Source organism: Sinocyclocheilus rhinocerous, unplaced genomic scaffold (assembly GCF_001515625.1).
Source record: "Sinocyclocheilus rhinocerous isolate Xijiao unplaced genomic scaffold, SAMN03320098_v1.1 scaffold1660, whole genome shotgun sequence".
In the NCBI taxonomy this organism is placed as follows: Eukaryota; Metazoa; Chordata; class Actinopteri; order Cypriniformes; family Cyprinidae; genus Sinocyclocheilus; species Sinocyclocheilus rhinocerous.
Genome location: NW_015664758.1, coordinates 73396 through 88568, shown reverse-complemented (window position 1 = coordinate 88568; position 15173 = coordinate 73396). Strand labels below are relative to the sequence as shown.

General features: G+C 36.7%; 1 protein-coding gene across 2 annotated transcripts in view; it reads right to left on the bottom strand.

Annotated features, from left to right (window-relative positions):
* LOC107730422 (leucine-rich repeat transmembrane neuronal protein 4-like) overlaps positions 1-8612 on the bottom strand; it is a 39739-nt gene extending 31127 nt beyond the window's left edge. For both annotated transcript variants that reach the window (XM_016541266.1, XM_016541267.1), the window contains exon 1: positions 8215-8612. In XM_016541266.1, coding sequence (XP_016396752.1) covers positions 8215-8437 — 223 coding nt within the window. In that variant the 5' untranslated portion in view covers positions 8438-8612. The remainder of the gene's footprint in view (positions 1-8214) is intronic.
* Between the last annotated feature and the right edge of the window lie 6561 nt (positions 8613-15173).

Genomic DNA, 15173 nt, shown 5'->3' with positions numbered 1-15173 from the left:
TGTCCCGTCCGAGCCTTGAGATGCTACGTAGACCGGACACAAAGCTTTAGGACCTCAGACCAGCTCTTTGTCTGTTACGGAGGCCGGCAGAAGGGGAAAGCCGTCTCTAAGCAGAGGATGGCCCAGTGGATTGTGGATGCCATCACCCTGGCTTATCCCTGCCCGCTCAGGCTGTGAGCTCACTCTACTAGGAGTGTTGCATCCTCCTGGGCGCTGGCTCGTGGTGCTTCGCTGACAGATATTTGTAGAGCTGCGGGCTGGGCGACCCCCAACACATTCGCTAGATTCTATAGCCTTGAACGGGTACGTTTTCCCAGTGTTATCCAATCTCACTGAGTGGGTAGTGCTATGACAACAGTGAAAGCTGGTCTTCTTGTTGCGAGCCAGCCCCGGCCTACACCAAAAAGGGGCGCAGGCGGCTCGCACAGGACACTGGAAGGGGCAGCATCCATGGCGCTTTGGCAGGGATCCCAACGTCTCGGTTACGTATGTAACATACGTGTAACGGGTCACCGGCTCTGGTCCTTAGCGACAACCTGGTATGCGTTGCACTTGCTGCCTTTTTATGCTGACGCTGTGATCAGCAGCAGCTGGATGCAATCATCGCATGCCAATGTGCATTGGCTCGTTTAGTTACACTCGAAGTAGATTGGTCTCTTGAAGCGAGATCCCAATTCGTCTGTCACCGACGTGACGTCTCCGTTCCGACGGAGTTCTGTCACTTTTGCAATTGTGCAGTTCATTCAGTATTAAACAGCAAGAAGTATATATATTATATACTTATATATTATAGCATATATATTATATACAACAGCATATATATATATATATATATATATATATTTATTATATACTTATATATTATATCTTAATTCTCTTTATAAATACAAAAAGCAAATTTTTCTTTCAGACTCTTTGTTTGCTATTTATTTCAGGATTGGTTGACGGCATAATTTGGATTTGCGGTTTGTCTGTCTCTTCAAACTGAGAGGTAATAGATTAATTCATTATCATGAATAAAACCTTCCCACTCCCCGTCAAGATTATCACACAGCTCTTATACATCTGAATTGCTTGCATCTGACATCTGTCTCAAAATATGAGATCTCATATTTATATTCTATATGAATATAGATAGGATCATATAGATCTCATAATGATCTCATATTCTAGGAAGACCTCAAAAAGACCAATGTTGTACACATCCAGCTGTCATGACATCTGCACATATATTATTCAGTAACATAACACCCAGGATTTAGAAGTTCTACAGCTCACAGCTCTATAATCACTATAAATCTGTTATTTAGCCTGTGGCACTCTCTTTTGAATTACACTAGAATTACATAAGGAGTCTCAAGAGAGTCATTTGGATTAATTTACTAGGAACCATTTTTAAAGCTTTTTTTAAAGTGATCATCACCTATGCACTAATCAACTGTAAGACGTGACTAATGTCCAGCAATATCTTTAATACCATATTTTATATTGTTCTATAGAAATTGATTAGTCAATTTAGAGCTGAATCATTACATCAAACATAATTACTCTGAAGCTATTACCTCTGCTATCTGAAATGTGTTTCATATTGTGTTATCCATGCCAGAAAAGATGATGCAAAATGGACAATTTCATTACCATCTTTTGCATCTCATACTTTTTAAGTGCAACAGGAGTTTTCTTTGCCAGGAAAAAAGAATACAGCAATATGCAGAACAAAGAAGAAAAAAATTGATCAAAGTTTTAATGTATAAGCATTCAGTTGAAGATCTGCACTGTGTGTACCATGAACTCATTGTCTACTGTAAAAAAGGAGGACGGAGGCCATCCAAGCATACACAGCAAATGACAGAGTCATCAGTTTTAGCAAACTAACATCCCACTGATGCTGTTAAGAAAATTTCAGAGGAAGACTGGAGAAAAAAAACCTAGAGATCACTGTCATTATATCTTCAAACAGTGCCGTCTTTTTACGGTCTCTTTTTCTCAACAGCGGTGAAAAAAAAAACAATTCAGAGTCCGAGCAATCAATCTCATAATTGCATATCATTGTGGTTATCATGCAGTGACTCAGTATAGATTTCCAAGTAAACATATGGATGGCAATGAAAGCCATCACACCAGCTATATTAACTGTCCTCTGAGGCTTTTTGAGGAGATAAAAAAGGACCCAGGGCCATTTCTCTGTTTCCAAATGACTTGTTGACTATTATCAATTCTCATGCTTCACTGGTAGTACATTACACATATTATATCCCTCTCTACAAGGACACACATTTGTGAAGTGACACTATGTTTGGGTCATGTTTCCTTAGGTGTCCATGTAAGCCAAACAAGAGCAGATTAACCTTCACAATGATTCCCTAAAAACACACTGAGCTGTCCACATACTGCAGCCAGAACAATACTAATGTAGTCCTAAAATACCCAGCTTCAAATTCCAGGAAAAACTCTGTAAGTACAAATGAAAAAGTGTAAGAATTACCTGTTTGTGTGCTTCCTACAGTAATGGACATTATTAACCCAGGGGGTCAGGGTTTGGCTCGAAAGCATGGCCCTGTTATCTTCGGCTCGTATATGCCCTAACTAGACCATCTGGCTGCAAAGAACATATTTCTCCTGATTCTCTTGTTCCACAGCAAAAGAAATCATAAATTACATAAGCTGTGAAATGTGATTTGCCAGGCTGAATTAAATGCAATAAGATAAAAAAAAGAGACATCGTACTGCCAAATACAGTAAAAGAAGGACTTTGTCTTTTTACTGAGATATCCTTGCAAGCAGCATTGTAGTTTAATTCATGACAGATGACTGTTATTGGCCATTCTTTTAATGAATAATAACAAAAACAAGAACTGCACACTGATTCAGTCTGATTCAATGAGAATAGTTAACCAATTAACATGAGCTATATGGACTAATCTTGCATTTATAGTAATTATTTAGCCATAAAAAGGTTTTCCGTTAGTCAAAGGCTAACCAAAATATGAAACTGGGTAAACTGTGCAGTGTGCACTAAAGCTTAGTGCACAGTTGCTTCAAAAGCAATGCTTCAAAAACAATGAAGACACTGATCAACTATGGATAAATAAAAAGAAAATGAGAAGAGTCTCACTGATTTAATCAAAAGAAAATATGCTAAGGAGATAAATACTGATAAAGAATTTATTGCAAAAAATATACAAATTAAATAAGTCATTTATTCTCACAGAGGCTGCATTTATTTGATCAAAAATAAAGTAAAAACTGTAACAATGTGAAATATTATTACCATTTATTATTGTACCTTCAGAAATCATTCTAATATGCTAATTTGGTGCTTAACTATTAGAATCATTTCTGGAGGATCATTTGACACTGAAGACTGGAGAAAGGATGCTGAAAATTCAGCTTTGCATCACAGGAATAAATGAAATTTTTAAATATATTAAAACAGAAAACAGTTATTTTACATTTTAATATTTCACAATATTACTGTTTTACAATTATTATCATTAATAAATCAAATAAATGCAGCCTTGGTGAGCACAAGAAAGCATTAAAAATTCTTAACTATTCCAAACTTCAGGCAGTATATATATTTAATATTGTGATACTACATTTTTACCAATCTTGATGGTTTTTCAGCAGGCTTACATTAGCCTGAGTTTAATGTTGCAATGCAAAAATCATCTTGGTCTCCATTTCACATTTTGCAGCAATTTGGTATCAAGGATTTTCATATTTCAGTTGCGACATTTGAAATTCGAACCAACACACTGCCAGCTGATTGCAGTGACTCTCTAATGTGGGATCCTCCTTATCTACCAAGGCAGTGCCAATCAATGGCACTCAAGTTTAAATATTTACAATACCCCTCCTAAACCAAACCTCAGACTCTGTCTATGATACAACTCAAATCAAGAGAACAACGAACGAGCCACTTACAAATGCAGCGGCACAGTAGTGTTTGACTGCAAATGTCATTCGGTGTTGAACGAATCAGAGATCTATGGCAGACAGTGGTGGCGAGTCTGCCACCTGTGAGTAATACTGCAGATAAAAATCGATCCAGACACCACTTTTTTACTCAGCGAACTAAAATACTTTGAAGGTCCATGCGCCATAGCTCATCCAAGGTTAGTTCATTTAAAAGCCACTCATTTAAATCATAGTACAACTGTGGCAGGCCCCTATTCAAATGGCTAGGAAGATGCTGGCACATACAGCAGAGTCAGCTGTCATATTTCTTGGCACTGTGACAAGCCTGATATTTCAAATAAATGCTACAGTGAAGCTAAGGCTATTACCCAAAGTGCCAAGATAATGGCAAAACCTGGATGAAACATGAACTTTTGTAAATGAATGGAATCAAATGGTTTTGACGCATAAGTTTCCCTATTTATATCAGTTTCAGTACACTAATACTTAAAAAAAATCTATAACCGACTTCCTGCTGCTTGCATCAAAATCTGCTGTCAAATCAACACTAATTTTAAATGGCACCACGTCAGCTGTATGATAGACTGGGTAAATGTTTAATGGAAGAACTGCACTTGTATCTCTCTACACTAAACTTTGAGTGGAAAATTGAGTGCAAATACAATATTAATGACTTACTTGAGACCAAAGTGGCCACAGGAAATGCAAATGTCTATTCTTGGAATGTAAAATAATGGTAATTTTCTTTACAAAGGTTCCCCTCGTATTACAAGTATGATGAAATATTACTCACAGCTGCTGCATAATGTGTTTAAGCCCTTCTCAAGTTGTTTGCCTCTCTATAGGATCCCCCTCTTGAGCATGATTGGGTTCTAATTATAGACAATATATATATATCTATATGAGGTATTCGTTTTTTGGTCCTACAAGTAGTTTTAGGGGTGAGTGACAATATAATGTTAATTGTAACAAAATAAAGAAAATCCAATAAAATGGTACATTTTTGTAATGGCAGGGGAAGTACAGCAGGATATGCTTTAAGACAAAAATGCATGTGTTCTGCACCCAAATTATTTCTGAACAGATTCCAAAACAACATCTTGAGAGAGACTCCAATTTTATTTGGACGGAGCACACAGTGGCTCTTCTATAACAATGTTAAGCACCTGCTTAATGTGTTTCAAGATCATAAAAAGTTTTAAGATAATGAAATTTTAGGGTGGTTAAATAAGAGATCACTCAGCAGGATGGGATACATCCAGTATTTAACAAGAGATAGCAACTCTCACCTAACTCCAGAGCTGGGATGCTGGATTATATCCATATGAGACTACAGCTCAAGCACATAATTCACCCGGTCAAACCAAAGCTGCAATATTGAAATGATGGACCTCCTGCATACTTAAGGCACATTATTCAACACACATTAATTGTGAGATTGAAGAGTGCTGTAAACTGTGCCTCAGTCAGGATGTGGAGCGCCGAACAAAAGTGTGATTGATGCTAAAAGCACTATTTACGGCACAACTGTGGTTGTAAAATCAGCTTAATCCACTGCTATGAGACATAAGACAGATATACTGTACATTTGAATTGTACACAGTAAGTAACAGGCTTCACGATGGTGCTCAGGATTAAAAATGCTAAAAGCTTGGTGGCGACTACTCACAAATAAATTAAACATGCTCCAATAAGATTAAAAAGAAGCTCGTAAAGACAAGCCTGCAGAGACCAGTCATCTTTCTTCATCTTAATATTAAGAAGAGAAACTTCACTGTGCAGCTGTATACTTTGTTGTGAGGGATGGTTCAACCAAAGTGAAAATTCTGTCATCATTCCAAACTTGCATGACATCTTTTCTTCTTGTTTTCACTATTGTTGTCAATACAGTGAAATTCGGTGGGGATCAAAACAACAAGACCCCATTGACTTTGATTGTATGGACAACATTTTTTAATGAGGCATCTTTTTTGTGTTCCACTGAAGAAAGTAATTTATACAGGTTTGGAACTTCATGAGGGTGAGTAAACAATGACAGGATTTGCATTATTAGGTGAACCGTCCCTTTAAGATTCGCAAGGCTTGCAGCAATTTTAACACCCTTTCTGAGTTATATTTCCTTAAGGTATTGCATTAAAAGGGTAAATGAGTATGATGATATAATCAAGTGAAATTAAAATATTTGTGCCTTCATTGAAAACCAAATCAAGCTAGAAATACCAGCTATGAAAGGAACAAGGTCTGTGTAATGAAAGCAAAGTACGAATGCGAGTCAATTTACATACCTAAACATTTTAGTCTACAGTTGGATTTAAATCCTTGGATCTTCTCAGAATGCATGGGCTGACATATTAAAGAGTCATTTTCGGTATAGTAAAGTGATAAAGCACTGTAGTTTTAATATAAGCCTTCCTTGTAGGCTTTTGAAGTATGTATGTAGAGCTAGTGATCAACATAATGGCCTCAAGAATGGATCTGATTCATGTAGACGAGTATTTTCATGGCAACTGGCAATTTCTAAGTGCAATCCATCATCCCGACCCCGCCATGGCCCATCTCTACTCTTCACTCAGCAGGAATAAATGTGAAATCATGTTAGCTTGGTTAGTATGTTTGGGACTCTGGAATCCAATATTGAATTAGATAGAGAATTAGAATGTTTAAAACATGAAGAACCATGTAAGAGTCACTACCCTCACTGTAAAAGCATTACAAGCCATAATACAATTTAATTTATATAATATGCATACAGTCATACAGTACAAGGGAGTTCTTAAAAGGACTATATCTCATTAAGAAAACAAATTATGTATAAATAAAACCACGCTGACATAGATTCAGACAACGGTCAACTATAATAAACAAAGGACTCAACTATAAAAGGCTGAACTGGGAAGTCAGGACAAGTTATTTTTCATGAATGTCAAGTCAGGGCAAGATGTGTTTTATGTTATAAATGTATACTATTGGGCAAAGGTCAGTGAGTCTTTACAGTGTGTCTGTTTTTTTTTCTGGGCAATGACAGTGGAAATGTTCACTGGCTTTTTTTGTAGCTCAGGCTTTAAAGCAACTATTCAGATCTTGTCTTTTTAAAGAAATAAACTTACCCTGAGAAATAATCACTTGTGTATAAAGTGTGACAACTAGCCCCAGCTCTCCCCTGTAGGCTACATATGAAATGATGCTGCACTGTGAAAACAGTGTTTTGCCAGGTAATCTATATCTAAATATACATTAAAATATACATCAATGAAATATTAATGTTTTTAAGATATCACATTGATTTCATTGTTTTGAGGGCAAAAAAAAAAGGTTGAGAAAATGACATTACCTACATTTCGTCATCTGTCAACAACACATTATATGTCAGATTCGTGAACACGTCGTTTTCATAGTCGGATCTTTTAATGAACCGTTTAAACAGTTGACAAAATCGGTCTGGACCACGAAATGAATCAGTAAGATCATTAGTCACATCGGATCTTTCAGACTATCCGACCCCCAGTGATCCAGTTAACGGCTCACCAAGAAGAAAATAATAACAACAACAAACAATAATAATAACAATCATTTTAAAAAAGAGCTCAGCAAGTGAACTGAGAGGGAACCGAGTGGGTAACCGAGTGAGCTGATTCTCAAGAGCCGTTTTATAAGTGAGTTCAAACAGTATTTTTATTAAAACATGCTAAATTTTTCATAGGAGACAAATTTTTGTACAGTTTAATGCTCATTTTATTTAGGGTATTTTTTGCTGAAAGCTAAACTGGGACAAGAAATAAAAATAAATACACATATTAACAAAAACACAATCGGAAGAACAGTAATAAAAAGCAATATGTGCATAAAAAGAGATTTATCTTTACCACGCTGTCAGAGACCACGTGCTTACGTAAAACGCAGTTTTTCGAACCGCTTCTTTGAAATGATTTGTTCAAAAGAACCGATTCGATAAAATCGAACTTCCCATCAATTTGTACGTTGAAATGACAATAAAGGCCAATCATTCTGACAGACAAGCCAACATTTATTTGAAATGCGACGCTATAATACCTGTGCCTGAGATGATTTTCATATGTCCATGAATAATACCTGTCTAACAAATACAGAAGAAAATTTGTATTTCTAATTTTGGATGTTAAGATTTAAGAGTGCATTTTATAGCCCTCTTTCATTTTACACAAATGGACCGATTAATGTCTTTAATCTGCAAATGATATAACATCGATTTGAAATATAAAATGAATGAATCCTCATCAATACTATAAACTTTATCCCAGCATGCCAAGTACTCACCCATATCAGCCGCGCGCTTTTGATTCCACTCGCGTTTAATCCCTGCGGTTACTGCACAGATACTCAGTCTCTCAGGATCCACTCCAACGAAGACTTTTACCTTTAGTACGAGCAGTATTACAGCCCAACTAAAATCATTATCAATCCGACTCCATCTCGCAAAACACTTTAGAACGTGCTGAGTCCCCCGTTTAATCCAACAACACGGCAAACCAGTGTACATCCAACAGCAATTAACATGATCGCCATCCGTCGTTCAAACGGAATATGAATGAATTCTCGCTACGCAGCAAGCAACTGACTGAAGATGAGGGCAAAAGTTGTTCTGGGTCGCATAACTGGAACAATAATGTTTAAATCATGCGGAGCTTATCGACCAGAGGTAAGCAAAGCCAAAAAAAAAAAAAAAGATTTGAGGGCAAAAAAAAAAAGGTCGAGAAAATGAAGAGTGAATGGAACAGACTAAAATCTTCCTCAGCAACTGGATGCTCCACTGAACTATTAAACACATTTAGGACATTTCTAAAAAAAAAAAAAAGACTGAGTCTTGAGGGCTTTGCGTGAGAGGAAAGCTGTGCTCGCCGCCGCAGTAGAGTCTCAGAGCTGCTCCGTCCCTGAGAAATATCACAGACCGTGATGATTGTGCGCTCCCGCCCTCAGGTCCTCTACAGTCATAATAAAGGTGACCCGGAGGCAAACACCCCCCTACCAACCAAGACTGTTGATGAATATAAATGACACCCTGCTAATCACTATACAATAGCAAGAGTCAAGAGAGATCCAGTGTATACCATTAAAGGTATGGTCACCAACAACGAGTGATTGGCTGACTATTTTCTTAATATAAAGATACTTTTTTATATAGGCCTATATATTCCATTAATAAGATACTAGTTTTGACCAAATTGTTTTCATTCTAATGTCTGGAATTATAGTCTGACTGAAAGATTTATGATTTAGGAAGGTTCAGCCAGACCATACTCCACAGAATGAATTAAAATAGATGACCGTTGCTGTTGAAAATACATTTTAACCACATTTAACATATTTAAAAAATAAATATTTCAATATTTTATGATATTTTTAAATAGATATTTTAAATACATTTTATAGATATAATTCAATGGACCCCTTGCTATATGGACCCAAGGCTTCACAGAGCTATTTCTACCTGAACCTCATGAAAAAATATTTCTTGCTTGAATAAGACAGCTCCTGAATATTTGATTCTGACTCAATTGTGGAATTTAGCATCAATATTTGTATTTATTTATTTGTTTGTATAACTATATGATCATGGCAACCTTGATCTGGAAGCCTTTTGGTCACACATCTTCAAATAATTTCATCTCAAATCAATATTTAATGCCTTTTCATTTACTAAAACTCCATAATAAGCAGGATAATGGTCGTATGGTCAGGCCATCAATGTGAAGTAGAAATGCTTTTATGTTCAGATCCTTTTTTTTTCTTGATGTTCTTTGACACAAGCATTTCTCCAGGTCTTGATTAGTATGAGCACTTAATGTAAAAAAATAGAGAGACCAGCAGCTGAACTAAGAAAACACTCATGTAATCTTTATAAACCAATTATTCTGATTCATCTTCTGGTTGAAAAACAGGTTTGTTCCAAGCTATTCTTGTGCTCTGCCTGACCTGACTTCTATATACACTCTTAAAAATAAAGGTGCTTCACGATGCCATAGAATAACCTTTTTGTCTAAATGGTTCCATAAAGAACCTTTAACATCTGAAGAACCTTTCTGTTTCATGAAAGGATCTTTGTGGAGAAAGAAGGTTCTTCAGATTATAAAAAGGTAAGAAAAATATGATTCTTTAAAAAAACCTTTGACTGAATGGTTCTTTGTGGAACCAAAAATTGTTATTCTATGGCATTGCTGTGAAGAACCTTTTAAAGCACCTTTATTTTTAAGTGTATGTTTCAAAGCAAAGCAAATAGTTAAAAGCCACAAAGAAATACCAACTTCATTTACTTTTAATAGGAATGTCATGGTTGGAACATTGTTTTTTTTGTTTTTTCTAGCCATCCTTGTGGATAAATGTAAATGACTTGGAGCTGGTTTGGGAACATGAAATGAGTGCATGTTGATGAGTTTTTTTCCGGTCTTTACCTGTGAATCCATCTAATTTTACGCTCCATAAATCAATTATTTTGTCACAAGCTCTGTTAACAAGGTGCGTTCAAACTGTTTCTGGCAGATTATCCACAAGTGAAAAGGACAATATGATGTGCTTCTTTCGCTAGAAAAGCTATTTTTCTCTTCTATTATTGTTTTTTCCCTAACTCAGTTCTATCTTGGCTGTCTTATACAAGATTTTCAGAATGAAAAAACAAATTCTTGGAACTTTCACATTGGCAGTCGTGATATGAGTGGATTAAGAATGCTATGGCTTTATTTGATCTCTTGCCGCATTGAAGACATGCAGATAATTTAAAGCAATGGAATATATTTTAGCAGGGGATTATCCAGTTTAAGCAGTGCAAGTAGCTAGGCACAAACTGGCAGTAGCCGATGGCAATGTAAGGATGGACGACGGCAAAACAAGGTCACTGCTAGCAGCATATCTTAATTCATCATTGTTTTGGATGCTGTGTAGAAAGATGTTTAAAGTGGAACCATTAGGCCACGGGGAAGTCGTGGCCTAATGGTTAGAGAGTCGGATTCGTAACCTAAAGGTTGCGGGTTCGAGTCTAGTACCAGCAGGGATTGTAGGTGGGGGGAGTGAATGTACAGTGCTCTCTCCCACCTTCAATACCACGAATGAGGTGCCCTTGAGCAAGGCACCGAACCCCCAACTGCTCCCCGGGCGCCGCAGCAAAAAAATGGCTGCCCACTGCTCCGGGTGTGTGTTCACGGTGTGTGTGTGTTCACTTTGGATGGGATAAATGCAGAGCACTAATTCCGAGTATGGGTCACCATACTTGGCCACATGTCACTTCACTTTTATTTATTAACTAAACCACTGACAAATGTAGGGAATTAGCAAGACTTTAAATTAACAGAAATACTTGTAATGAGAGTTTCTTAAATATTTGAGTCCTTTACTGTATAACTGGTGAATGGTTAAACTAACAGATTACTCCAAAATGAAAAATCCTTCTCATAAATAGTAGTTGCAGATTTATAAAAAGCATATTGCCTTTTGAGTAAGTAGAGAGAGTGAATGAGGGATGTGATAATCAGTGGTAAAAAACATCTGAGCCCAGACAGGAAACCAATTGTCACCCATTTGTCTTGAAACAACACCAAGAGATTCTGCTATGCTGATGTAAGCCAATTACATGGCTCTCAATATCTCTCCCAGGGCGTCATAAATATTTCATGATTATGAGATGTCATAACAGGCATTCTGGATTGAAGTTCACAAATTAAATAGCATGCTGAGCTTCACAAAAAGTTCTAGCCTTGTGTGATTTTCTTTGTTTTGAAAAAAATAAAAATAAAAATGAAATGCATTCCCTTGGGAATATCTTCAATAAGCATGTGACATTTTAAGATTAATAAAGGAAATCTCTCATAACTGGTCATTTCTGCCTGCTCCATTTGAGTGATTTAAAACTTTAACACGGGTCGGGCTGAGTTGTCTTTCTATTGATTGCCTTTAATAGTCTTCTATCTGGAGGGAATCTGTTGTTTTACCAGGCTCAACAACTCATCACAAGTGAAAGTCAAGTTTTCATATATTAAACTCTCTCAGAAAAAAAGAAAAAAGGTACAAAAGTTATCACTGAGGCGGTACTTTTCGAAAGGTACACCTCTGTACCTCATTTAGCCCTAAAGGGTGCATATTGGTACCTTAAAGGTGCATATTTGTACCTTTTGAAAAGATACCTACCCAGTGACAACTTTTGTACCTTTTTTTCTGAGAGTGAATCATATCTTACATTGCATTTTATTCGTTTTTGTTAATATTTCCACTTCCTCTCTGACACTTAGAATTACATAGTGCATTGAATTAAATGTACAATTTTGAAGAAGAAAGATTAAACTAGTATTTTGTTGTAAAACACTCCAATAATCTGTAATTACGGCTTTGAAAAATAATTTTATTGATTCATTTTACTGAATCAAAAACATAGTACGACCAGTGTAGCCCGATTCCCATAACAAATCACTATAACTGGTTCTTTTTTTAGTGAATTAAAAACAGACAATGTTAGTCAGATAGATGTATGAACAAATGATAAAAATAAAATGCAGCATGAATCAAAAACATACATCGTGACAAACAGTCTAATTCTTGAAACAAATTACCCTAAGGAGCTGGATCTTTTAAAGTCTTCATGAAATTAATATTCACCCAGTCTTTCTCCGAACAGACAGATGTCTCTCTGGTGACATATGCAAAATTTATCCAATCATTTTGTCTGCTTAAACCCTACCTCTGCAATCTTGCGTTTATCTGCCTTTATTTTTGAATGCCATACCCACATCTTAAAATCCAGTCAACAATCATAGAACCAAGTCGCGTCCTGCATTTTTCCTTTTACGGTAATATGTTACACTTGGATATTCCACAGCAAATATCTGGAAGCGAATATCTGTTGCTACTTATGTTTCCATTCAAACAGACGAGTTTCTTGAATAAGTATCAACACCACCCTGTATAATTACACCATTAGCAGTTACAAAAAAAATTGGTTCATATGTAAGCAAAATGGACATTATAGCCTAAATAAATCGTAATCGTAATCTGAACCAAGACATATTGTGACCTGGAATCAAACAGAATTTAGATATCTGTATCAATATTCCTAGCATTTTCATTGCCCATGGGCAGTGTTGGGAAAAGTTACTTTTAATAGTAATACATTACAATATTACAATATTACGTTACTCCATAAAAAGTATCTAATTGAGTTACTCAGTTACTTTTCATGGAAAGTAATGCATTACTTTGTGTAACTTTTTGTCACCTGATCTGGGCTTGTTTATTTATTTGTATTAACAGAAAACCCAAAAGTTGTATTTTTCACAACTGTAAAGGCCCTTTTACACCAAAATTTAAATGAATAAGCGTCAGGCTGAAGGAAGTGCGTACGCCTCTGCACCTCACTCCCAATTTCTCTAAACATGGGAACAGGATAGGTGCAGTGAATAAATGGGAAAACAAAGTAACTTGCATTACTTATTTGAAAGAGTAACTCAGATATTTCCTTGTAAAATTAGCCTAATAAGCGCTCAAGCACACGCATAAAGTTTGCCACAGCGCAACGGCAGAAGCTAAGATTATGAATTTGTCAGGGAAAAACAGTAAGGAGACTGCTTTAACATTTTAATAATTTGATAAACTAGTGCTTTCATTGTTTTCGGATTAAGAGATGAAGTTGTTGACACAGACTCGTCATCTCCGCAGTAGTGGACGCACCTGTATGCATGTTTCATATGGATTACATAATCTGAGAATAGGCCTATTTGTTTTCCATTTTAATTGGTTCATTTGAAATTAGACATTTCGCTCTCTCTAGATGTTTTCATATCTGTAAGGAAAGGCTATAGGGCTACACAGAGTTTCGGAGTTTCGCGCTCAAGTTCACAGAGACCGAGACGGCAGAAAGCGCATCATGTTTGCTTTCATTATTTTACAAAAGCGCTGTATTGTGAGTGCACACAAATAAACGTAGAGTCTTTACAGATTTGAAAGATGTATTAATCTTATCTGAATGACCAAAAATGACGGAGTATTTAATAGCAAATGACCGCACCGGCGCCTCCATCTGTCATGCAGTGAGCGCTACTGTTCAGCTTACACACTCCACAGACACTTGAACAGCACACTTTTCTCTAGGATAACAATGAGCGGCCATGTAAACTTGCTGCTACTTACATATTTCAGATGATAAGCCATATTTGAGGTCGTTGAATGATAGGCGAGCGTTTGGATGTCCTGCCCGATGTATTGTATTACCACATAGACCAGCCGTAAGAGATAACTTTTCAGGAAATATCTGTTTTAGGCTTACGATCAGGATTAGGTGCTTCTACACCCTTGTTAATCAGCTATCATTTCCCACAGATTTTAGGAATAAATTATGGGTAGGGTTAGGTTTAGTAGGGATTGGGTTAAGTCTATATTTTTGGACAGCAATGTTGATCCAGGATCAACAAAAGATGTTGATCCAGGAACATGTCTTACTTGGCAAAATCACGGCGACCCACTCCCAACACTGCTAATGGGCCCTACAAGAACACCCAACAGGTGTTGTTAACATGTGGCAACAAAAACAGTTATGACACTGATAAATGAATCAGTCTGATTGAGTGAATAATTCAATGACTCACTCAACAGTCATAAATGCCACCGCTAATGCACAGACTGTGGAAACCGCAAACAAAGACCAGAGTGATGCAATCTTATGTCAGTACTTTTGGAATGCCACTCAGCCAATCAAATTTGAAATAACTGTTATAGAAAATATAATTCAACATATGTACTGCATAACAGTATATACTCTGCACTATGCATTTTCTAAGAACATAGGTTCAAGCACAGACACCTAGACTTACAAACATGCACATGCTACAAGCTCATGCACAAATTATCACAGGCGGTGAAGGGTAACTAAACTTGGCAATGGAAAAAGCAGGATATTTACAGCTCTCAACAGCTTGCTGAAAAATCAGGGAAGACATTAATTGCATTGCTCTGTCGCTGTCTTGTATGTATTGATCAACCAAACATAACACCCACTACACCACACTGTGAGCACAATAACTCGGATGCTAATCAAATAATAGTAGAAGAGATATAAGGATGGAAAACAAATCCAAAGAGAGCAAAGAGACAACACACAGCCTAATAGTCACCTGTCAAAGGCTTAATCACTAATGCCGTCTTCCAGCAGGCTCTTCTCTGGAGTGAGCTGTACTTATGGGTCTGTTCGATTAAAGGTGAATGCATTAATATGGAAAGCAGGAGAGGCCAGCATGTGACCT